The sequence below is a fragment of the Parasteatoda tepidariorum genome, chromosome 10 (genome assembly GCF_043381705.1).
Source record: "Parasteatoda tepidariorum isolate YZ-2023 chromosome 10, CAS_Ptep_4.0, whole genome shotgun sequence".
In the NCBI taxonomy this organism is placed as follows: domain Eukaryota; kingdom Metazoa; phylum Arthropoda; class Arachnida; order Araneae; family Theridiidae; genus Parasteatoda; species Parasteatoda tepidariorum.
The window spans coordinates 85,014,055-85,038,227 of NC_092213.1; the positions used below are offsets into that span (position 1 = coordinate 85,014,055).

Consider the following 24,173-nt stretch of genomic DNA (forward strand, 5'->3'; position numbering starts at 1 on the left):
TGATGTTATTTTTAAAATGTCACTAAAAATTTAAAATCTTTTAAATTCTAATTAGATTTTCAAACAAAAGAAGGTAGAATGGGACTCATCTCATATAACCTCAAACTTTCAGTAAATATTAAAATTCTATCTTGAATAGTTTTTTCACAAAATAGATGCTTGCATGTTTTGATCAAGAATTACACCAGGTTACCCTAAATGTAAGGTTTAGTGGCGCAAGGTCCAGATGAGGACATGCTGCGCCAAACAAAACAGTAAAATCGTTTAAAAGCCTAAGTGCAAACAAAATTTAATTGTAACACAATTGTAATTGATAAAATAGTACAAGTAAGTGAATAAGACAAGGTAAATAATCTAAATAAAGTCAGATAAAAGTATGAATAAAATCAGATAAAAAGTATGAGTACAGTATAAAACGCAGTAAATGTGAGTAAAATGTACGAAGGTGGTAAGATATTTACAAGAGTGTATAAAACAGTAGATGTGTTAAGACTTTTATATGCTGTTAAAAATGCCAACGACACGCAAAAATGTTAGGATGGTGAATGTCATCCAACAAATCTTGAATGCATAAAATGGAACTACCAAATAACTTTAAACGATGTTGATTAAAACATGGACACGATATTAAAATATGATGAATTGTGAGAGGAACGTTACAAATACTGTATTCAGGGTAAGGTTCTCCGAACAGCAAATGAAGATGTGTTAACCGGGTGTGAGCAAGTCGCAGTCAAGTCAGTTTAATATCTGAACTACGCAGGTGCAAAACAGGCAAATGGTCCAAATTTGTTTTATCACAATGTAGCTTATTGAGAGTTTGGAGATCTCACCTTTGCTGCCATAAAGATGTTATAAATTTTCGAACATGCAGTTTAACATCCGTAAAAGGCGCAGATAATGACAAGAGATCCTGAATCTTAAGAAAGTAACACAATATAATTAAAAGAAAATATTAATTTTAGCATATATAAATTTGTTTTTCATATTCTATGCTGTATCATAAGAATAGAATGTTACATCACTTAAAAAATCATTTCAGCAAAAGAGCACATTACCACACACTTAGAACATGCAATGGAATTAAAAATTTTAACACTCAATAAATTAATTATTAGCAATTAAAGCGAAATCAATGTTGACTGTTTGCGTGGAAAGTTCTGCAGCCCAAGAAAACATGTCAATGAAAATCAAATTTGATAGATTAAAAGTTCTGTCTTTAACAAGTCAATCGGGATAATTGACACTTGTTTACGCCAACAGACTCTATAGGTTCCAGTAATTTGCAATTTTTTTAATAAAAAAATCATTACCATAGAATCAGGGTTGGGGTTTTGGATGTCCTAAACTGGTTTTGGACAGGACAAGTGGGTTTTACTGTCTTAAACTGGATAAAACTGTCCTAAACTAGATAAAACTGTCCTAAAGTGTCCAAAACCTTGAACTTTGGTAAAAGGAAAAAATTCTATAGCTGTAATCATTGTACACATAATAATTACATGCATCAATAAATATTTGATATTTTTTAAACAATTTACTTTAACTTAGTAAAGGAAAATATAATATAATAGGAAAAGATTTATAATTTTTGAAGCTCCACAATTGATTGAACAACAAAAGTGAATACCTAATCCTTTAAATATAAATATGCTTTTAATACTGATAAATAATGTTTTCACATAAGGAAAAATAATGCAAAATTTAAATATAATAATAATTTTTTTTAAAAAATACTAAATTTGTTTAAAAATTAACCTTTTATTTTTCCAATATTTTTTTAAAAAAATTTTATAATTTTTGCATTACAGGATGATAAAAAAGACATTTAAAAAAAAAAAAACATTTTAAATATAAATATGTTAGTTTAAATTGGAAATACAACATAACTGAAAAATGTATTAATAGTTTTGAAGGGCATAACACCAGTTTCAGTTACTGACACTGGTGATGTATCACCACTATGCTAAAAGAATCTAACATGAATGAAATAAAAGTATTCTTGAATAGCACTATAGATAAATAGACCTGTTTATGACTAACCAAGCACTTAGTCCCTAATAGTAACATCTATGGCAAGGTCAAACTTCAGTTATGTACTATTAAATGAGAGGACCACTTGAACTTGATTACTGATTTATCTTCCTTTGTTTAATGTTTAAATTGGAGAGTCAAACAATATTAATAAAACATTATACTTTTAAAAACAAATATTCCCTAGTAGATATAATTATCAATATATTATCAGTTCTATGTTTATTTTACCTTTTAAATATTGTTCAGATAAAATTGTGACATAAGTTGAGTAAAAGGGTTTTGGACAGTTTAAGACAGTTTTGGACAGGACAGTTTAAACCTTGGATTAATCCATTCTGTTCTAAACCTTGCCGACCCTGCATAGAATGCATACAAGGTATACCTTTTCAGTTGATCTCCCTTGTTATTTTACAGTAAAAGTCACTACCAGTTCTGGCAAATTTTTTAGCATGGGTACCTACACCAAATTATCCCTTGCATTCTAAATTAGATATTTACGTTTTAAATAGAAGAATTTTTGTTATATAAGAATAAACAAATAAAATTGTTAGGGGGAATTTGTCACGTAATTACCACTATAAATATTAAATACCAATTCACTAGTATATGAGACATGTTAACTTAATTCAATCAGAGGTACTTTTTGATAGATGAAAGTTGGCATGGTCGATTTATAAATCCCCACAATGGTGATCTGAGGACGTGATATGAACTTGCCAATAGCAATGTATGGTCCACATTAAACAGTTGATTTGCTTTAAAATATACTGCTCAAAGATTTATAAAAAAAAAAAAACAAAAAAAAACGGTGAAGTAAATAAAGTTTCCCGGTTAATGAGCGAAATGCTATTAAGAAAAAAAAATGAACGAAATGCTATAAACAAAAAAATGAAGAAAAAAATATGAGCAAAAATTGATATAAATAAACAGCATGAATCAACTAGTGNCTTATTCTTGTTTTTAAAAAAAAAAATTTATTAGTTACTTAAAACATGTCTTTTTGGTTTAATTATTTGATCTTGATGTCTTATTTGTTAATTACCATTGTATAAATATTTCTAAACTGCCCCTTTACTATAAAAGCTGGTGATCAGTAATTACCCCAGAAGTGATCAGGAATTACCACAGAAATGATCAAGAGCAGGGGTGATTCCTGATCACTAAAAATTTAAAATCTTTTAAATTCTAATTAGATTTTCAAACAAAAGAAGGTAGAATGGGACTCATCTCATATAACCTCAAACTTTCAGTAAATATTAAAATTCTATCTTGAATAGTTTTTTCACAAAATAGATGCTTGCATGTTTTGATCAAGAATTACACCAGGTTACCCTAAATGTAAGGTTTAGTGGCGCAAGGTCCAGATGAGGACATGCTGCGCCAAACAAAACGGTAAAATCGTTTAAAAGCCTAAGTGCAAACAAAATTTAATTGTAACACAATTGTAATTGATAAAATAGAACTAGTAAGTGAATAAGACAAGGTAAATAATCTAAATAAAGTCAGATAAAAGGTATGAATAAAATCAGATAAAAAGTATGAGTGCAGTATAAAACGCACAAAGTGAGTAAAATGTACGAAGGTGGTAAGATATTCACAAAAGTGTATAAAACAATAGATGTGTTAAAACTTTTATCTGCAGTTAAAAATACCAATGACAGGAAAAATGTGAAAATGTTAGGATGGTGAACGTCATCCAACAAATCTTGTATGCATAAAAGAGAACTCCTAAAAAACTTTAAACAATGTTGATTAAAACTTGGACACGTTATTGAAATATGATGAATTGTGAGAGAAACATTACCAGGAGTTGGTCCAGACATTTTGTGAAAGGTCCGTTTTTGTAAAATTGTGAAAAAATTACTCGTAATTTGTGAACATAAAATAAACGTTAAGTCACATTCTTTCATACAGGGTCCACTTTCGTGAATTTGTGCAAATAGGGTCCGTTATTGCAAAAAAAAAACTTTTTTAAGGAGTTCTTAAATTGTAAAGACATACAAGATTATGCTCAACACTATAAAATTATATTTACAAAAATTAAATTTTAAAAAAAAAACAGCAATTGCAGCTACTAAATTAGCAATGCAACATATAAATATTTAGTATTTAGCCTATACTGCTGAACACAGAATATTCATCCCCCTTCCTGGGAAGGGTTTATTCGATTAACGAAACAATAATGAAGATAAAGAAATTTGTGAAGGGTCCGATTAAAAGATACATTATTTTGTGAAGGGTTCGTTTTTAAGTTAAAATATTTTGTGAAGGGTCCGTTTTCATGAAAAGATATTTTGTGAAGGGTCCATCATCGGACCCAAATTACAAATACGACATTCAGGGTGAGGTTCTCCGAACAGTAAATGAAGATGTGCTGACCGGGTGCGACAGATTCGCAGATCAGTAAGTTTAACGTCTGCACTACGCAGGTGCAGCACAGGCAAATGGTCCAAATTGGTTTTAACATAATGTAGCTTATTGAGAGTTTGGAGATCCCACCTTTGCTGCCATAAAGATGTTATAAATTTCTGAACATGCAGCTTAACATCCGTGAAAGGCACGGATAATGACAAGAGATCCTTAATCTTAAGAAAGTAACACAATATAATTAAAAGAAAACATTAATTTTAACTTATATAAATTTGTTTTTCATATTGTATGCTGTATCATAAGAATAGAATGTTACATCACTAAAAAAAATCATTTCAGCAAAAGAGACTTAGACCACACACTTAGACCATGCAATGGATTTAAAAATTTTAACACTCAATAAATTAATTATTAGCAATTAAAGAGAAATCAATGTTGACTGTTTACGTGGAAAATTCTGCAGCCCATTAAAACATGTCTATGAAAATCAAATTTGATAGATTAAAAGTTCTGTCTTTAACAAGTCAATCGGGATAACTGACACTTGTTTACACCAACAGACTCTATAGGTTCTATTAATTTGCAAATTTTTTAATAAAAAAATAATTACCATAGAATGCATACAAGCTATACCTTTCCAGTTGATTCACCTTGTTATTTTACAGTAAGAGCCACTGCCAGATCTGGCGAATTTTTTAGTATGGGTACCTACCCCAAATTATCCCTTGCATTCTAAATTAGATATTTACGTTTTAAATAGAAGAATTTTTGTTATATTAGAGTAAACAAATAAAATTGTTGGGGGGATTTGTCACGTAATTACCACTATAAATATTAAATACCAATTCACTAGTATATAAGACATGTTAACTTGATTCAATCAGAGGTACTTTTTGATAGAGGTTGTCATGGTCGATTTATAAATCCCCACAATGGTGATCTGAGGACGTGATATGAACTTGCCAATATCGATGTATGGTCCACATTAAACAGTTGATTTGCTTTAAAATATACTGCGCAAAGATTTTTTAAAAAAAACGGTGAAGTAAATGAAGGTTAATGAGCGAAATGCTATAAAGAAGAAAAAAAATGAGCGAAATGCTATAAACAAAAAAATGAAGAAAAAAATATAATGAGCAAAAATTGATATAAATAAATAAACATCATGAATCAACACTCATCGAATTCTATCACAGATAAAATTCTGGAAGAGGAGTAATGTGACATAACTACCACTATAAATATTAAATACCAATTCACTAGTATATAAGACACGTTAACTTGATTCGATCAGAGGTACCTTTTGATGGATGAAGGTTGGCATGGTCGATTAAAACATACCCCTCAACTTACCATATCGACATTGCTGATTAATAAAAATTGTTTGTCAGGAAACTTCTAAGCTTACACTACTGAAATGATACAACCATTACCTGATAAGAGCTACGACTTTCATGTCTATATTCTGAAAATATTCTTTAAAAACAGGAGCTAGCAATATTGGCAGAAGGTCTTATTTACATTGGTTAATGCTTTAAATGTTTACTAACTTGTAGCTTACATTTTAACTTTTGTCTTCACAAACACCGGTTGCGTTAATTGCGCATGCGCTCCAATACGCCATTTGAGTTGATTCTTCTACCTTCTCTCTCCTCCTCTTCTCAGTTGTATAGGAATGTACTACGATATTTCCCCCTTCTTAATATTTTTCTTATTCAATTGTCCCAAATATTTTTTTAAAATTTCCATGCCGCTTTCTTTCCAAGACCGGTTCCATGCTTTTGGCCCCAGCCCTTTCCCTCTCCTCCTGTTTTTAGTTGTGTAGGAATGTTCTATGTTGTTGTTAATTTACGTCGCACTAGAGCTGCACAATGGGCTATTAGCGACGGTCTGGGAAACATCCCGGAGGATGATCCGAAGACATGCCATCACAATTTTCATCCTCTGCGAAGGGGATGGCACCCCCGCTTCGGTAGCCCGACGATCGGCACGCGAAGTCGAGCACTTTACGGTAGCACAGTTTAACGAGGACCAATACCGCACACTCTCAGTCCCTACGCAGACTGATCCAAGTGGTCACCCACCCGCACACTGACCGTAGCCAGTGATGCTTGACTTCGGTGATCTGCTGGGAACCGTGTCTCAACGATCAGTCCACTGCGGGACAGGATATTTTCCCCTTTCTTAATATTTTTCATACTTAATTGTCCCAAATATTTTTTAAAATTTTCAAAATGCTTTCTTTTAGAGTTATGTTCTATGTAGTTTTCAGTTCTGAATTTTTTTCTAACTTAATTGCTCTCTAGATGAATCGATCAGTGGAGCGAAATCAACAATTCCCACCACCAGCTTAACTAAATTCTATTCAACATAACTTAAGTTACTTTATTGACGTCACACTAGAGCTACACAATAGGCCCGGCAGTCTGGGAAACATCCCCTGAGGATGATCCGAAGTTTTGATCCTCTGCAGAGGAGATGGCTCCCTTGCTTTGGTAGCCAGATGATCTGCGCACAAAGTCGAGCACTTTAATGAATAATTTATAAAATAAGTAGACAATAAATAATAAGTGAAATAAGTAGAACAGCCTAACGAGGCCAACCGCGCACCTTCGATCCCTACACAGGCTGATCAAAGTGATTGCCCACCCGCTTACTGACCGCAGCGAGTGATGCTTGGCTTCGGTGCTCTTTTGCGAAACGTGTCGTTACGATCAATCCACGGCGGGACAAGACAAAATTTGAAATCTCAATTTAAAGTGAAGTATAATGGAAATTGCTTTCACACTAGGACAGTGTTTCCCAAAGTATGATACGCGCACCTCCAGGGTTACGGGAGCACTTTAGTGGGGGTACGCGTTCGTATGCAAAATATCCTACAGCAAACGATAATTTCACTTTTTTTTTATTTAAAAACAAAGCTAGCCATGAAAATTTACGATTACATATTTTTCAATTGGTTATTTTTTCCAGAGTTAACAGTTAATAATTAGTGGCGTCAACAGCCAGTTATGATTTTTAACTTTTGTAAAATTTTTTACAGTAAAAAATACATTCATTTTTTAATTAGTGGTACACAGCGTTACGAAAAATTTAGAAAGGGTACACAAAAGTCATAAGTTTGGAAAGCACTGCACTAGGACATCTTGGCGAATGACCAAAAATGGTATTCGAAGAAAATCACAACATTCTCTGAAACTGACCTAAAAATCCTTAATATAATGAGTTTAGAACTATAAATGTTTTAAAAAATTTTCAAAAATTCTTTTTAAGCATTTACATGTAAATTTGAAGAAAAAAATCCAGCTGAGCATAAAATTGTGATATTCTTCACTGAAAGTTAATATAGGGTGCTTTGAAAAATAAGAAATATCTTTAAAAATGTTTTATAAATATATTTATAGATTCTGATTATTTTTGGAAAATATCATTGCTTATTGTTTCATATATAGCCAGTTTCAAAAAAAATTTTCAGTGCAAAAAATATACTAATTTCAAAATATGTTCACCATATGACATGTTCATTTCAGACTTAATTTATCAGAATAGTTTTGGACAGAATAATTTTTTTAATGCCATTTTTGGACACATTGAATGATGAAACCTAGATAAACCTGGCAATGTTATTTATAAAGACATGTTCTCCAGTTCTGTCATTAACACTCAAATGACCGTTTAAGAACTTTTGCATCGAAAATGCGTTTATCATTTTTGCACCTTTGACTTTTCCTAACAATTACATACAGTTTATATTCTATTTTTTTTGTATTTTGTTTCAAATAATACTTGTCATATACCTATTTCTACCATAACTGGTCATTTGAACGGGAGAACAATTTATTACTTTATAAGGTTATCGGATCAGAAATTAGGATGTTCAACGTATTGCATTCGATGAGTTGCACATTCCTGCAAATACTGTTGTGTAGTTAATTCAATTAGAATAACTTTGAATTCAAATTTCAAGAAAGTACCTAAAATTTTAGATTGACATTTTTGTGTGAGAAAAAGTGACAGTTATAACTCTTATAATTATAAGAATTATAGAAATAATAAGTAATTTGAAGAAATATGTTTGCGGAAAATGTAGAATGGAAACACCCTGTATATGTACAAAATGCTTTGATCAATGAATTAAAAATTGTAATTTTTTGTGTTTGTAATAAATAAAAATTGGCAGTACCTATACAGTTCTGTTTAATTATAATAAAGTTTTTTTTCTCCATTTATTTCCTTCCAAACATCCATATCTCATACATTCAATCAAGAAACATACCCAGAAAGCATGTAATCTTGCAGCAACCTTTTTTTATTGTCACGAAAATGTTTGTACTAAAAACCTTTTTTCAGTGAAGCAAAAATATTGCAGCTTAAAACCTTTCATCCTAAAAGGATTAAAAATTATTGTCACTTTGGTCCATTATGACGTTTTAGCTGACGTCACGCTAGCGATAGGATCAAATTGCATTGTCCATTTTAAAATTTCGTGACAAGGTGGATTTTAGCGGAGCATAAAAGACTTTTACGAAAATTTTCATCTTGAGACTAGCGGATTTTTCACGCTTGAAAACCATAAGTCAACCTCGAATTAAGGTTTTTATATAGAGGGTTATTTTCCAAGGTTTTGGATAAGGGTAATGTGCGTAGAATAGGGCAGATTGTCACAGATCTCGTTTCAAGGTTTACACGTAAACTGTGTCACAACCCTTTTTAGGTTTACATTAAAAGGTTTTTGTTGAGTGAAAATAAACCTTATTTTGCTCTCTGGGATAAAGTCCGGTCATTTGACCAGTTATGGTAGAAATAGGTATATAGTATTAAGCTTTGGTATGTTTAGTGTTAAAAACTGCGGCTGTGTGTTGTAAAATGTGGTTTCCTTTTTGAAATATTTACAGAAAAATTAGAAACAAATGCTTTATTAACAAAACATTATTCTATATATGAATATGATTTATACAACAAGTGATATTTACAATGAAAAATTAGGCACAATCATTCATCTGTCTCTTTAGATCATAGAATCATCTCTTCTGATGTGTCTTCAGCTGCTTGAGTTTTTTTCCATTTTTTGGCTATTTCAAGAAGTTTAAGATGAGGCTGAGCAACTTCATCAGATGGAAATATATAGTCGTAATATTCTTCATAACTTTCAGACTATAAATAAATAAATAAAATGAAATCAATTATTGCATAATTTATAAAACAAACAAACCTTCTTCATAATTTGTAAATGAATGAATTTTATAAAGTCCACAGCATGTCTCAACATGTAACAAATAAATGCCAAAAGTATCAGAGTATTTAAACTAGAGTTGGCATGATTAAATTTATTGATTTAAATCAACTGCAATTTTTTTTCAACAAAAATTGTTAATTAAAACTGCCAGGTAACTATAGCAACCCCCCTCCTCCCCGTGCCTGTGCATTGCCCCATCCTCAGTTAGTTGAACGTTAGATACGGATGAGAGCGGACGAAAATAAATGCTTTAGTTTTTAGTGTATGTGCTTTATGTTGTTTCATTCTTAATAAAATTCATTTTGTTTTATATTCGCCATCATTTCTTCAGATTAAATTAAAAAGAACCCTACAAAAACCAACTAAATTTTCTTGATAAACACACATTTATAAAACAAACTAATATTCCTCATAATTTTTTTTTTTTGTGTAAATGAATGAAACTTGAATTTTATAAAGTCAACTAGCATGTCTCAACATATAACAAATAAATGCCAAAAGTTTCGAAATATTTAAACTAGAATTGGCATGATTAAATTTATTGATTTAAATCAACTGCATTTTTTTTTAATAAAAATTTTTAATTAAAACCAACAAAATTTTCCTGATAAACAAATATTTATAAAACAAACTAATTTTCATCACAGTTTTTTATTTGTAAATGAATGAAACTTGAATTTTATAAAGTCAACTAGCATGTCTCAACATATAACAAATAAATACCAAAAGTTTCAAAGTATTTAAACTAGAGTTGGCATGATTACATTTATTGATTTATATCAACTGCAATTTTTTTTTCTTCACAAATTGTTAATTAAAACCAACTAAATTTTCTTTAAATAATTATTAATTTAAGTCTCAAATACTTTTTATAAAAGATAATAAATATATTTTTAGATTTTTCTTTAAGTCTTGATTTTATCAATAATGAAGGTTTTATAAGAAGAAATAATTAAAGAGGAATGTATGTAAATTATTATATTTCAACAAAAGACTAAAAAAAAGAGGAGAAAAACGGTGGGGAGAGTAGATATTGACAATGTCAACATTCATCTATGAAAAGGTACCCCCGACATAGAATCGAGATAACATGTTTTATATACGCTGTGTGTGATCATCAAATTCTTGGCCATAGATGGCGTCACTGAAAAACAAGAAACGCACACTTTGCATTAAATTTGCTCAGTTTCACGAAGCAGGCTTGCACGTGTGGCAAGTAGCATTAGAAACAACAACAATATACTAGTGAATTGGAATTGTATTTTTGTAGTGGTAGATACACTACAGTACCCCCCACCTGAATTTTATCTGTGATAGAATTCGATGAATGGGAGACCACTAGTTGATTCATTGCTGTTTTGTGAGAAACCAGGAGAGCTGTATTAAATTCACGGTCATGGTCGCTCCCGTGTTGCCTTTAGTAGTCGAGTGTATACGTTGTGTGTGATAGAGGTTGAGAAGCAACAGCGTGAGGAGGATAATGTTGCAGTCACGAGTCAATTGCTCATTGTAGAATTGAAGTAAGCCTGTTCAGATTGAAGTGGACGCTAATGTTAAGATAGGCGTGTTGATTTTGTAGTGGAAGTTTCTGTCAAACTAGGCGTGTTCACATCACGACCGAAGGTCACTAGTGTGGGGAGAGTAGATATCGACAATGTCAAACTTCATTCGTGTTATGAAACCCCAACATAGAATCAAATTAATACTTCTTATATACTAGAAAATTGGAATTGTATTTTTGTAGTGGTAGATACACTACAGAAACTAAGAGAGGCAACTTTCAACTGTCATGTCCGAAATAATTTCGGGCGCAGCACTGGTGATCCAAAATGTCACGCTCTGTATTACTCTGGGAATTATTTTTATTTTAGTGCATTGTATATATTATTATAGCAGAATATATATCAGGAGAAACTTATTGCAGCTTCATCTCTATGTCAGACCCAAATCTATCTCGGAATAAGTTAATTTAAATGCAATTTAGAACAATATGCAAAATGGCATCCAGTTCTTTGAAACGTTACATAGACGATTTAGTTTTTTAGAAGATAACTAAATAATTTTTTTTTTAATTTTTAGAAAATAATGCTCCACTAGAAACGAAATTTACTACTGCCATGCTGAGTGGCAACTGCCTTTAGCGAATATGCAGCAGCTACAAAACCTTAAAATTTTTACGCACGTAATTCAAAATATCAATTTTAACTAACAACTATACTTTATTTTGTACTTAATATTTGATTTTTGCAATAAAAAAACTGACAATTTATGTACACAAATCATTAAAGTAACTTTACAGTTAAAAGGTTTTAAATAATAATTGTTCACTATAATTTGAAAGTTGCATTTGTGGTAGTATCTTTGTAATGAACAAATCTCAATTATACCCATTTAAATTTAAATTCATTTAAATAAAAACGATTTAAAAATTTATTAAATACAGTTAGTGTTTCAAGAATGGAGAAAGACTTGTTCTACCTAACGTAACATAAAATAATAGTTTTTTTTTTCCAGCAGTGATATGCTAATTTATTCTTTTTCGGAATTGAAAAATTGTCCCAACAAAAATAATTAGTTTTGATTTTAATTACAGTGATTGATTTATAAATAATAATTCGACTATTCAAGTAAGAAATATGAATTATTTTAGCAATAAAATTTTTAAAAAAAATAATCAGTATTACGAATACATTTTATCAGTTGCTTTTGTTGGTATATGTTATAAAAGAAATCTGATTTAAATCAAAAATCACGATTTTTGCTGAGTGAAACACAAAACATCTTAGTTAACAAAATGGCTCCTTCATAAGAGAACTGTAAAAAATGAAATTTGGAATAATTCATTGCCAAACATGATGGGTTTAGGCATTTAATAAATATAATTTTCTTTTATCAGTCAAGTTTTTTCAATACATTTCCTAGCAAATGCATTATTGAAAGATAATTCAATGTTATTAATATTTTTCAGGCAGTGAATGTGTCTACAGACATGATAAATCTGTGGACAGATTTTGAAGTCAAGATTTTGAAGAAATTTTTACTAAATTTCAAAGTTATTCTATGAGTTTTATTAAGGTGTACAACACATTTATATTAATTGTAAAAACAATTTTACAATAAACAACAGGTGACGTAAATTTAAATAAATTAATGAAGTTCTGATCTTAATAATACGAATTAATTCTTTAAAAAATTAAAGTTTTTATTAAATGTTTTGATAAATTTTATGCAAATAAAAAAAAATGTTGTAAAATTTAGTATCAAAAATTTATCATTAAAACAGTCCTCATGAGAAATGCCACTACCTAAGTATACATAAAAGATGAAAAGGCTATACACATTGCTCAGTTTTAGCTATATGCACAGCTGCCAACATGGATATGAAAGAATCCAGTAGAATTTACAAAATAATATAAATTTCATGATAATTATTGCATAATGCACTAAATATTTAACACATAGGGATTTTTAGGGATTTATAAAGTCATCAAAATAGAAAAATTGCAATATTTTCCAGTTATGATTGACATTAAACATACTTGAAATGTTAGGCATTATATGTATATTCATAATTTCAAAAATTAGAAGGCATTCAATTCATCACAGATAGTTAAACAGGGTGCATAGCCAAATTATACAACAAAGAATAAGCAGCTTTTAAGCACTTTTCAAGCACTCATAAAATAATTTTAAGCACTTTAAAAAAATATAATTAGGCAGTATTGGAAAGTTTGTGACAATTGACGGTTCAATCTTCTTTTAACCGTCATGTAAAAAAAAAAAAAACTTTTTGCATTGTTTGACAATTGTCAAAAATCATGAAATTTTGAATCATGTAAAATCAATGGCGTTTTCATACGCTACGACAATATGCCGAAACAGATTGGGGTTGAATGAATTGTGAAAACATTGAATAGAACAATGTGAACTGTGTCTTTTTGCATAATTCGTAGCGAAAATCAACACGGTTAAGAAAAATCTCATTTTGAAAAAGGGAAAATTAAGCACTTTTTAAAAAAGCACCTTTAAGGGCTTTTAAAAAAACGCTATGCACCCTGTTAAAAGATTTTTTTAAAATTAATTTAAAAAGAGAGTTCCGAATAAAAAATAAACTGCACATTTGATAACAAAAAAAGTTATGAACTGATTTCCATCAATGATTTTTTGCTTATGTATTAGTAATACTTATTTAAATATTTAAGCAAGCAAGTAATAATCTGCACAAAAATTCTATTTCAATAGGAATTTTTTTTTGAAGAAACTTATTCAATTTTAGGGAGTTTTTTAAAATGTACAAAAACTAGGAGAATTTTATTTAAACCAGTAGACCAGGAGAAACTGCAAATATCCAGTACAGTTGGCAGCTATGCATATGGTAAATAAAATTGGAGTTAACACTCCAATTTTATGTCACATGACCCGATTCTATTTTGTAAGAATATCGAAGTAAAGTAAAACATTCTAATTATTGATTTCATGCCAAACGTCGTTGATCAATGCTGAAAACTCTACACCGCAAGTGCCATTAGAATAACCAGTTCACTCATCAGTGATTAACATTTGGGCATGAAAAGACGAGTCGCCAATCAACAACATGTTAATTGTGAGTTACCCTGATACAGGGTTGCCACAGAAAAAATTAACAAAATAATAGCTTTTAGTAGCCTAAAGCATGAAAATAGTTGCCTAAATAAGAACAAAACATTTTCATTAATAAGACTAAAATTTTATAAATTACTTAATAATCATATACGATGATCAATTTAGTAAAGTTGGAGGCAAATATGATAAGTTTTATATAAACGTTAGTGTTCTAGCACTGAATTTTTAGATAAAAAAATATTTATTTGCAGAAAATTAAATACTTTTAATTACTAGAATTCATTCAAAATATACTTTTTCTAAAAAATTTTCCATTTTATCAATGATTTAGCAAATATATATATATATAATGTGAAAAGTGATTATTCAATTTCGAAATTCATGTATCGTAATATCGTATAAAATTTATTTATTTTTTAATTTTTTTAAATCAAGCAGAGCTTCGCAGTAATAACTGTTTCAAATTGAGCGAATTAAAAAGTGATGACTCAAACTTGAAATTCAACAGTTCAATGATTTAAAATTTTTTATTTTTCAAGAAAAAATTCAATGTGCTCAGAAGCTCTTGCGGGCTGCAGTTTCTCAACCCCAATAATAATAAAAAACATTGCTATGAGTGCAAAAAAGTCTCCTTTTCTAGAAAGTAGTTGCTTTTTTAGCCTTTCTATGCAAGAAAAGTTGCCAAAGTCGCCTCAGGCCGAAATTAGTTGCCTGTGGCAACCCTGCGATAACTCCAGCATTCTTTTTAAAAATTCTCCAAACATTTTGTTTATTTCCTGTTTCAAGAAGAGAGTACTTCCACTAATTTTTAATCATTTTTAGAAAATAATCACAGAATGTTTTTAATTAATTGCGTAAAAAAGAAAAAAAAATGAAGCATCATACCCCATCATCTGTTTGAACTTTTCTTCGCTTCTTGACTCTTTTCGGCATTTGCTTTTCTACAGTTTGTTTGGACCTCTCGTCTCCATATTCCTCCTTCATGATTTAAAAATAAATAATAAATTAATTCAATCAAATTAATTCTAAAAATTAGAAAAATATACAGGGTACCAGCTACATTTTAGATTTTCAAATTCATGAATTTTCATGACTAATTTCCAGAATTTTTAATGACTTAACGAAGTTACTATTTTCTCTGACAAAAAACACAACAATAAATTTAAAAAATCATCATAACATTCATTGGAATGATAGGTATAACCAAAACTGTTACACTCGGCATCTTCATATTTATTGATTTTAAATTTAAAAAAAAAACAGGGTAAAGAGCTGAAGCAATAAAATAGCCGAATAAAATGCATAAGCAAATATTTTTCTTTTCTTTTCTTCAGAAGAATTACATCCCAAAGATACTTTTCTTGTTCATCGGAAAGGAAAGAAATACTCCTGATTTTTCTGTTCTCATTTCGGATTATAAAATAATTTGCCAATAACTGGCTTGCTTCAGCTAGAATTTTAAATTGGTAAAATAAAAAAATTAATAACAAAAATTCTGAAATCACAGAAGTTTAAAAGATAATTCGCTCCAAAAATAATGCCTTTTCTTTCATTTTTTTTTTTAAAGAGCACCATAATTTTTAAAGTTTAAAGAAAATAATAAAAATATTTTATATTTTAATAAAATATGACTGTGAGTGGGGATTTTGTTACAAATTCAGATATTCAAAACACCATGAAATTACGGGGGGAGGGTAAATTTCATTTTAAAAATTAGATTTTTTTATTTCTAAATTCATAACTTTCCATGAATTTTTTTAAAAAAATAGTTAAAATCATGATAAATTTTGTTCAATAATGAAAATCATGACTTTCCATGATTTCTCATGACTTTCCAGGTGTGAGGATACCCTGAATATATTCTAAAATATGACTAAGAATTAGTCATGAATAACTACTAATATATATGTATGTCACGATAGTTGACTATAAGTTTAAATACAACAATGATAATTTTAATTAAAATCATTGTAACAAAAATCATTGTTAATTAAAATCCTTGATATTTATAGACAGGGTTGCCACTCAAATCTGGAAAAGAAATGGCCAGTACATATTATACACACTATATTAAAAGGAACATAACAATTACTGTGCTTTTGTGTGAGCTATATTGGGGTAACTATATTTATTAGTTTTAATTGCTGGAAAAACAGCTTTACATACTTAAATAATGCTATACTAAATGAAATAGTTTAGTACAGCTGAAATATCATAGTTAAATATCCCATAGATCACAGGGATGCCAACCACTCCGCTTTCTGGAATAGTTTTAATAAAGTGGTAGCAAATTATATAGTAAAATTTGTTAAAGAAGGATAGTTATACCTACTTTTTAATAGAGTAATCAGTAGATGGATGCGTTAACATTGCGTTTTATATAATTTTTGTTATTTACTGGTGAAAAAAATTACTTAAAATGAAAAATACTAAACTTAATGTAACTTACCAGGGGTGCCCAGGCCGAATTTACTACCGTATAGCGGTACCTTCACAAATTCAACTTTAGGAAAAAATGGTAGTTTCACAAAATACTTTTTCTTAAAATTTTATTTTTGCATCCCTTAACAGAAGATAAATCCATATTTTCGTGTTGATTTTTTAATATAATTTTTCACAAATTATGTCTAAATTTTCACAAAATAGGTACCTCTCAGAAATTCCTAGACAGACCCCTGATTACATTTCGCTACCACTAGAAAATACTGTTTTAAAAAGCGGAGCAAGTAGGCATCTCACGCTTTGAGTGGACAACATTTTTTAAAAGACAAAAATAAGAAACAAAATTCCCAGTTTGTAAAGAAAAAATAAAAATTCCCTGTTATTTTAGGTGATTTTTAAAATTCCCTGTATTTATCCAGGTTTTTCCTGTGGAGTGGCAAACCCTGATAGATTGACTTTTAATTGTTCAATGGCAACCCTGAATAAAAGTCACTTTTCTTTAAAAAATATTCTTTCATTGATTACCTCAAAGTCCTTCCAAGCTTCAAGAAGCATCATACGCTCTTCTTTTTCATTTGAAGTTCTCAAGTTTTTATTGGCTCTTTCGTATACATTACGACACTGGGACAGGGCCATATCCCCCTCATTGCAGCCCAGCTCAAACCTTGCAAAACTAATCCACACCTGCAAAAACAAAATTTTTAACAACTTTCTTATCAGTTTTATATCAGACATACCTCTAGCTCATTTATCAAAAGCAGAGCAAGGAATGTTTGATTAGCCATTGGGAATTTTCTGAAAATTCAAGAAATTTCACTTAGCTGATTACAGTATGGAAAAACTCAAGAAATTCCACTTAGTTGATTACAGTAAGGGAAAACTCAAGAAATTTCACTTAGTTGATTACAGTATGAGAAAACTCAAGAAATTTCACTTAGTTGAATACAGTATGGGAAAACTCAAGAAATTTCACTTAGTTGATTACAGTATGGGAAAATTCAAGAAATTTCACTTAGTTGATTACAATATTAGAAAACTCAAGGAATTTCACTTAGTTGATTACAGTATGGGACTCCTAATCCAGCATCTTGAAATCCGGAACTTAATCCAACCAATCTTTTTTTTTTTTTTTTTTTTTTTTTAAAGAAATTTTTATTGACAAGAGAAAAAAAAATCAGCTGCATTCTCTTTTGATTTAGAATTTTATTTTGTTGAAGTTATCTTTTAAAAAAACAGGGCGAAAATCAAATCTTAACAACCAGTTAAGCATTATACTAATTTGTTACGCAACGGTTTTTACTATTCTTTTTTTTCATTCTACGCATTTTAATAGAGGGCATTGTTTTCTTTTGTTTTAGAGTTTCCTCGGCATTTAGTTTGTTTGTGGAATCGCTGTTTGACCGGTTTAATGTGAGTGTTTATTTTCTCAAGATTTTGTTGAAATTTCTTTTCTGATTTGGTTTTATGCATTTCAAGTGTTTTTTCTTGGACTTCTACAAAACCTTCGGGGTACTGAGAGAGTTAATTTTGGCATTTGTCTTCGCTCAATAGAAAAGGTTTTGTTTTATGGCTACCGAGGCCGGTACCCCCGACTGCTTCAGTGGTCATATTTTTATTTCCATTGATTTCTTTATTGCTTCAATTATTCTTTCTTTTGAAAATTCTGCTGCTTTTAAGCGCGTTTCTTTCAAAGATAGTTTTATAAATTTAGAATTTAATATTGTGTATTCTTTTACTAATAACTTTAGAGTAACTAATTCAAGTGAAAATTTACTTTTTACAAGAATTGCAATAGTGCACTTCAACAAATTTTGATATTGAATTTTTGAATTGTTGAAATAAGAGTCAAATGTGCTTAATTTTTAGATATGTGAATATGAATTGCAATGCATAGTTTTTAAATCACGTATAAAAATTCAAAAATAGATGTTTCATTTTACAAATGTCTGAATATGAGTTGCAGCATTATTTTTTAATTTTGCATGAGTATGAATCGCGATACTGGGTTTTAAAAAAAGTGAGCCACGAGCCTTTTCAAGTCACGATATTTGATTTCCAAATCATGAGAATAGAAATCACAATTTGTAATACGAATAATACAGGTAAATACGAAATTAATGTTTGATATCAATATCGAGGGGATTAGATTTGTGACATTAGCATAGATTCCGGCACAGTTCCAAATAATCAAAATTGCAAAAACCATCAAAACCAAAACAATTACCAAGTACGCAATTCTTTACGTAATTGGTGGCATATGAACGTCTCGTTAACAAGATTTAGCAAAATCTTCAAAATTCTGTCGGACTATAAGTTTTTGAATCGCGAAGTCCACGAACCAATGGCCTTGAGATATGGCGAATTTTCATATTCTCGCAAAACTAGCATGCACTGCTTCTAGTTTGTGAACACGGAAGAACAGTACCAGGTTGCCACGGAAAAAAATTAACAAAATAGTTGCTCCAGTTAACCTAGAGCATGAAAATAGTTACCTAAATAAGAACAAAAAATTTTCAATAATATTACTGAAATGTTATTAAATGGCTTCATTGTAATATACCATGATCCATTTAGTCAAGTTGATGGTCAATATGATAATTTTTAAATAAAGGTTAATGTTCTAGCACTAAATTTTTACATAAAAACATTAGTATATTTGCAGAAAATTGAATACTTTTAAATACTAAAATTAATTCAGAAAAAAAAAATTCGTTTTAAAAACAACAACATACTCTTTCTAAAAATTTTTCCCTTTTATCAATAATTGATTTAGCAAATATATATATACTGAAAAGTTATTACTAATATTCAAAATTTATGCATCATAATATCGTATTAAACATAGGGTTCTTTAAAATCATGCAGAATTTCATAGCAATAATTGTTGAAAACGCTATTGAGAAACAAAATAGATCCACAATGGAGATTGTGCAAATTGAGCTCATTAAAAAGTGATGACTCAAATTTGCAATTCAAACTTTTTTTATTTTTTAAGAAAATTTTTTTTTCATTATGTTTAGAAGCTACCTGGGGCCGTAGGTTGTCAACCCAATTTGTTCTAAAAAAAAACATCGATAGAAGCACAGAAGTCTCCTTTTCTTGAAAATAGTTGCTTTTTCAGACTTTTCAGGCAAAAAAAGTTGCCATAGTTGCCTCAGGTCGAAAATAGTCACATTTTAGTCGTCTGTGGCAAACCTGCAATACGAAAAACCAGGAATTTTGGGATACCCCAGGAGTATACAAACACCCATGCTAATAGTAAACTCTACTAAACTATGTAAAAAAAAGAAAGGAGACTCACTTATCAAGAATGTAAAAAGGATTTACCTTAACGTGTTGTGTTCTTTCCAACAGCCTTTCATAGAGCTGCCTTGCCAGTTGGAACTGCTCTTGCTCTATCTCGAAATCAATATATGCTTTCCAGATGACCTCTGGCATATCTAGCCTTGGTTGATTGATGGCTATCTCAAATATTGCTCTCGCCCTCTCATAATCTCCCAGTATTGTCTCCAGTTCAGCAAACTTCAATTAAAGAAAAGATTTATATCATTAATATGCAAAGTTACCACAGAAAAAAAAAATAGTTGCTTTTAGTAGCCTAAAGCATGGAAATATTTAATGAAAACTACGAATATAGTTGCCTAAATAAGAACAAAAATTCATCAAAAATATGACTACAAATTTATTAAACTACTTAATTGTCATATAACCACGCTCCAATTAGCCAAGTTGGTGGCAAGTACAATAATTTTTTTTTATAAACGTTAGTGTTCCAGCACTAAATTTTCCCGTAAATTTTTTTTTGTATATTTGCAGAAAATTAAATACTTTTAATTACCAGAATTCAGTCAAAAATAAAACTTTTTCATAAAAATAAAAATTTCTACAAAATTTTCCCTTTTATCAATAATTGATTTAGCAAATATATATAGTGAAAAAGTTCACCCAAATTCGAAATTCACACATCATATCGTATTAAAATTTCCTGAGGAATTTCATAGCAATAACCATTGAAAGGGCGATTGAAGAACAAAATAGAATTACAATGGAATTAAATGAATTAATAAGTCCTGACTAAAATTTGCAATTCAAAATTTCCAAAATTTTTTTATTTCTAAGGTAAAAAAAATTCAGTGTGTTCAGAAGCTCTTGTAGAAAGCAGCCCAATTTATGCTGAAAAAATCATCTCCAGGGCACAGAAAAATCTACTGGTAACTCTGATATGGGGTTTCAAATGTTGGTTGATTGATGTGAGATACGGAGACAACAAATGACGCTTCGAATAGCTTTTAAAATGTAAAGAACTATCTATTTTTCTAACAATTCAGTCCATAGTTTTCCCAATAGTAATAATTAATAACAATATTAATTTTATCGATATTTTAAGTAATTCTATGCGGGAAAAAAGGTTATGGCATGAAAGATTGAGAAAAAAAACATGATTCCCAGAGTAAATAATGATACAGTCGGACTCATATTTAATGAACTTCCATTTTGCGAATTTCTCTAATTTTCGATTTTTTTCGAGGAACCAAGAACATTTGAGAAATTTCTTCGTAAAATAACTTCCAAATCGCGAGTGAATATTATAATCAACGAACTTTTCATTGTGATCCACTTTCCCTATTCCTCAAAATACTTCAGAACATTTCAAACTTGTTAACGCATTCTATGGGGGGAAATGACCTTGAATCGATTTTCAAAGCCACTGCTTTATGTAATGATTTACTGCTTTCTCTAAAAGCTATTTTATAGAAAGCAGTAAAATCCTTTTCCATTTTTGTTTGCATTTCAAACAAAAAACTCAGTCCAAGTTGACGGATTTTATCAGTAGCAATTAAACTTAAGAACACAGGTGGTACGTTTAAAATTACTTTTGTAATAAATACAGCTATAATTTTACACATAAGTTTAGCTTTTTTTTAAAGTAAAAAATTTATGTAGCATAATGGTGTAACACTGGATAATGTTTTGCTCTATTCTTGCTTTCCATGCAAATTCTTTTTATGGTTAAGATTTATAAAATAAATAGTAGATACTAGTTTACAAGATAAAAGTGCATGAACTGTTATTTAAATTATACCCGGTGTTTATGAATTTAAAACCTGCTTTGTGTCGCTTAAGTATTTTAAAAGGTGATTTTCTATTTGACGAATTTTCCATATAACGAACTTATAATCGGGATTTAGCGACTTCGTTAAATAGAGATCCGACTATATTTGACTCCAGATATTTTTTGTTGTTGAAAAAATAGGAAACATTCTGACAGTTTGGTTTAAATTACATCAATCGAATTCTTTATTTCTAATGCATATTCTATACAAATTTTCATGTAAATGGAAAAGCTACAAAAAAAATAAATAAATAAATAATAATTCAGTTGATAGGAAACCAGAAAATATATTCCACAACAAGCAAAAGTTTGTTCAAACGAGCAGATGTTACTGCTTTAATGATTTGGAGTGCCAATGGAACTCACCAAATAATATTTGGTTAGTACATGATCAAGGGAGCCACTCTAAAAAAATTTCAAGACTTTTGACCAAATAATACTGTCTAGCATTGTTTACCAAACTTTTAGAAATTTATAGCTCACTGATACCAAAATTTATCTTTCTTTGATAATAGCCAACATATTAAATCAATCATTTGATTATTTTTTCTAAAAAAGGTTTTTCTTTATTTTATGTTATATTAGCAAACAAAATGAAAATAACAGCTAACCTTGCATAGTTTTTTTATAGCTATTACTGAACAACCTGAAACCATTCATATCTCTATTTTTCACTTCATTGTTACTTATATTTTGTTCTAGCACTATAATTTCTTTCTTTTTTAAAAAAATAATCTCGATTTAACTTTGGCCAACATGACAATCTGTTAGGGTAGGGGAAGCAAACTCGAGCAGATTTAGATTCAGTAATAGTACAAATTTAATTACACAAGTAGATGAAGTTCAATCAATCCCATTTGTCACTACTTTAAGAATAAGATTTAGTGAAGCTGACAAAAATAAGATAAATATAAGTCCTGACATCATTACCATATCATATGTTTTCATTAAGATATAATATTTTTTATTCTGATCAAAATTATTTTTAAATTCCTAATGAAAAAAGAAAGAAAATTTAATTAAATTGATAGAATTTATTAGTCCAGATTTTTCTTAAGACTGATTTCAGTTCCCAGGACTGAAGAGTGACATGTACAAGATCAACACAATTTGTTAAATATAAAAATTCTATTTTAAATTGAAAAAAAAAAATCTAAATAATTTAAAAATGCATATAAACAAAATTTATAGACACATCAATAAACAAAAGTTCATTTTTTGTTTACCATTTTCAAAATTTCTATACACAAAATAAGAAAAATAAATATTTAAAAAAAAAAAAAAATGCATGAGTAGATAATATTATATAGTAATATAGCATACTTTCATCCATGTAGTGCAATTCTCAGGTTCAAACTCCAAAAACTTTTGGTAGAGGATGCGACATCTATCGAATTCTCTCAATTGAATTTCTAAATCAATATAACCCCGAAAAAGTTTATCTTTTGGACACATACCAATAGCTGCACCCTAACGAAATAGAAAATATATAGATTATTTAAACAAAAGTCATGTTTTTTTGTGTCATTCAACCCCTCAATTTTTCAAGAAAAAAAACAGGGTATCTATAAAAAATTTTTAGGAAACCTAAATATGACTGTAATCTGCAAGTAAAAAAACATTCGAGAAATTTAATGAACATATTTTTAATATTGCATGAAGTTTATTTAATTTTTTTGTCTCAAAAAGTAATTAATCAGGTTATTGCTTTAAACATTTTTTTTTAAATATCTATTAGTTAAAAAAATTATTAATATCCATTTTTAATAACTTTTTCTTTACATTCTTTCATACACATTTTGATCATTGCAAGCTAAAAAACTCACAAATCAAGTTATTACTTAAGAAAAAAAAACACATGTTGTTTTCTTTTCTTTTTAAATATTATTAAAAAGGTTACATTTAGATTCTTCCAGATGAGTTTTATGTATCCAAATGGAAAAACAGTTGCAACACAAATCGAGAATTTCTGAATTAAATGTTTCATTAGTTAGATTCTTAAAGTTTCCCGAATAACACAGCGAACTCTCGCTACAACGATATCCAATACAACAATAACTTCCTCTATTACAATAATGTTTTGTGGTCCCGACGAACTTGCATATGAATTAATGTTATCTATCTCTCAATATTGCGATATTCTCTGAAGCAATAAACCCCTGTAAAACGATTTTTTTCTCCAAATTTCAACCCCATTTTCTCCATTTATTATTGGTTTTCAAATAATGTAAAAAGTCTTATTTTATCATATTTTGTCATTTATTATTTTGGTCTTTTCTGACAAGAAAAGTCTCACTGCTGATTATGTACTTATTTCTTTACACACAGTGAATGGCTTTTGTATTCAGATTTTAATACCCCATCCTTGATGTACAT

General features: G+C 29.5%; 2 protein-coding genes across 2 annotated transcripts in view; both read right to left on the minus strand.

Moving 5' to 3' along the window:
• LOC107442365 (diphthine--ammonia ligase) overlaps nucleotides 1-5,962 on the minus strand; it is a gene marked incomplete in the record, with an annotated part of 29,945 nt that extends 23,983 nt beyond the window's left edge. The window contains 1 exon segment of the mRNA XM_043050991.2: nucleotides 5,838-5,962. Coding sequence (XP_042906925.2) covers nucleotides 5,838-5,860 — 23 coding nt within the window.
• A 3,342-nt stretch (nucleotides 5,963-9,304) lies between these two features.
• LOC107448709 (pre-mRNA splicing factor crn) overlaps nucleotides 9,305-24,173 on the minus strand; it is a gene marked incomplete in the record, with an annotated part of 62,554 nt that continues 47,685 nt past the window's right edge. Inside the window, 5 exon segments of the mRNA XM_071186386.1 lie at nucleotides 9,305-9,558; nucleotides 15,128-15,220; nucleotides 17,210-17,368; nucleotides 20,012-20,206; nucleotides 23,121-23,267. Coding sequence (XP_071042487.1) covers nucleotides 9,418-9,558; nucleotides 15,128-15,220; nucleotides 17,210-17,368; nucleotides 20,012-20,206; nucleotides 23,121-23,267 — 735 coding nt within the window.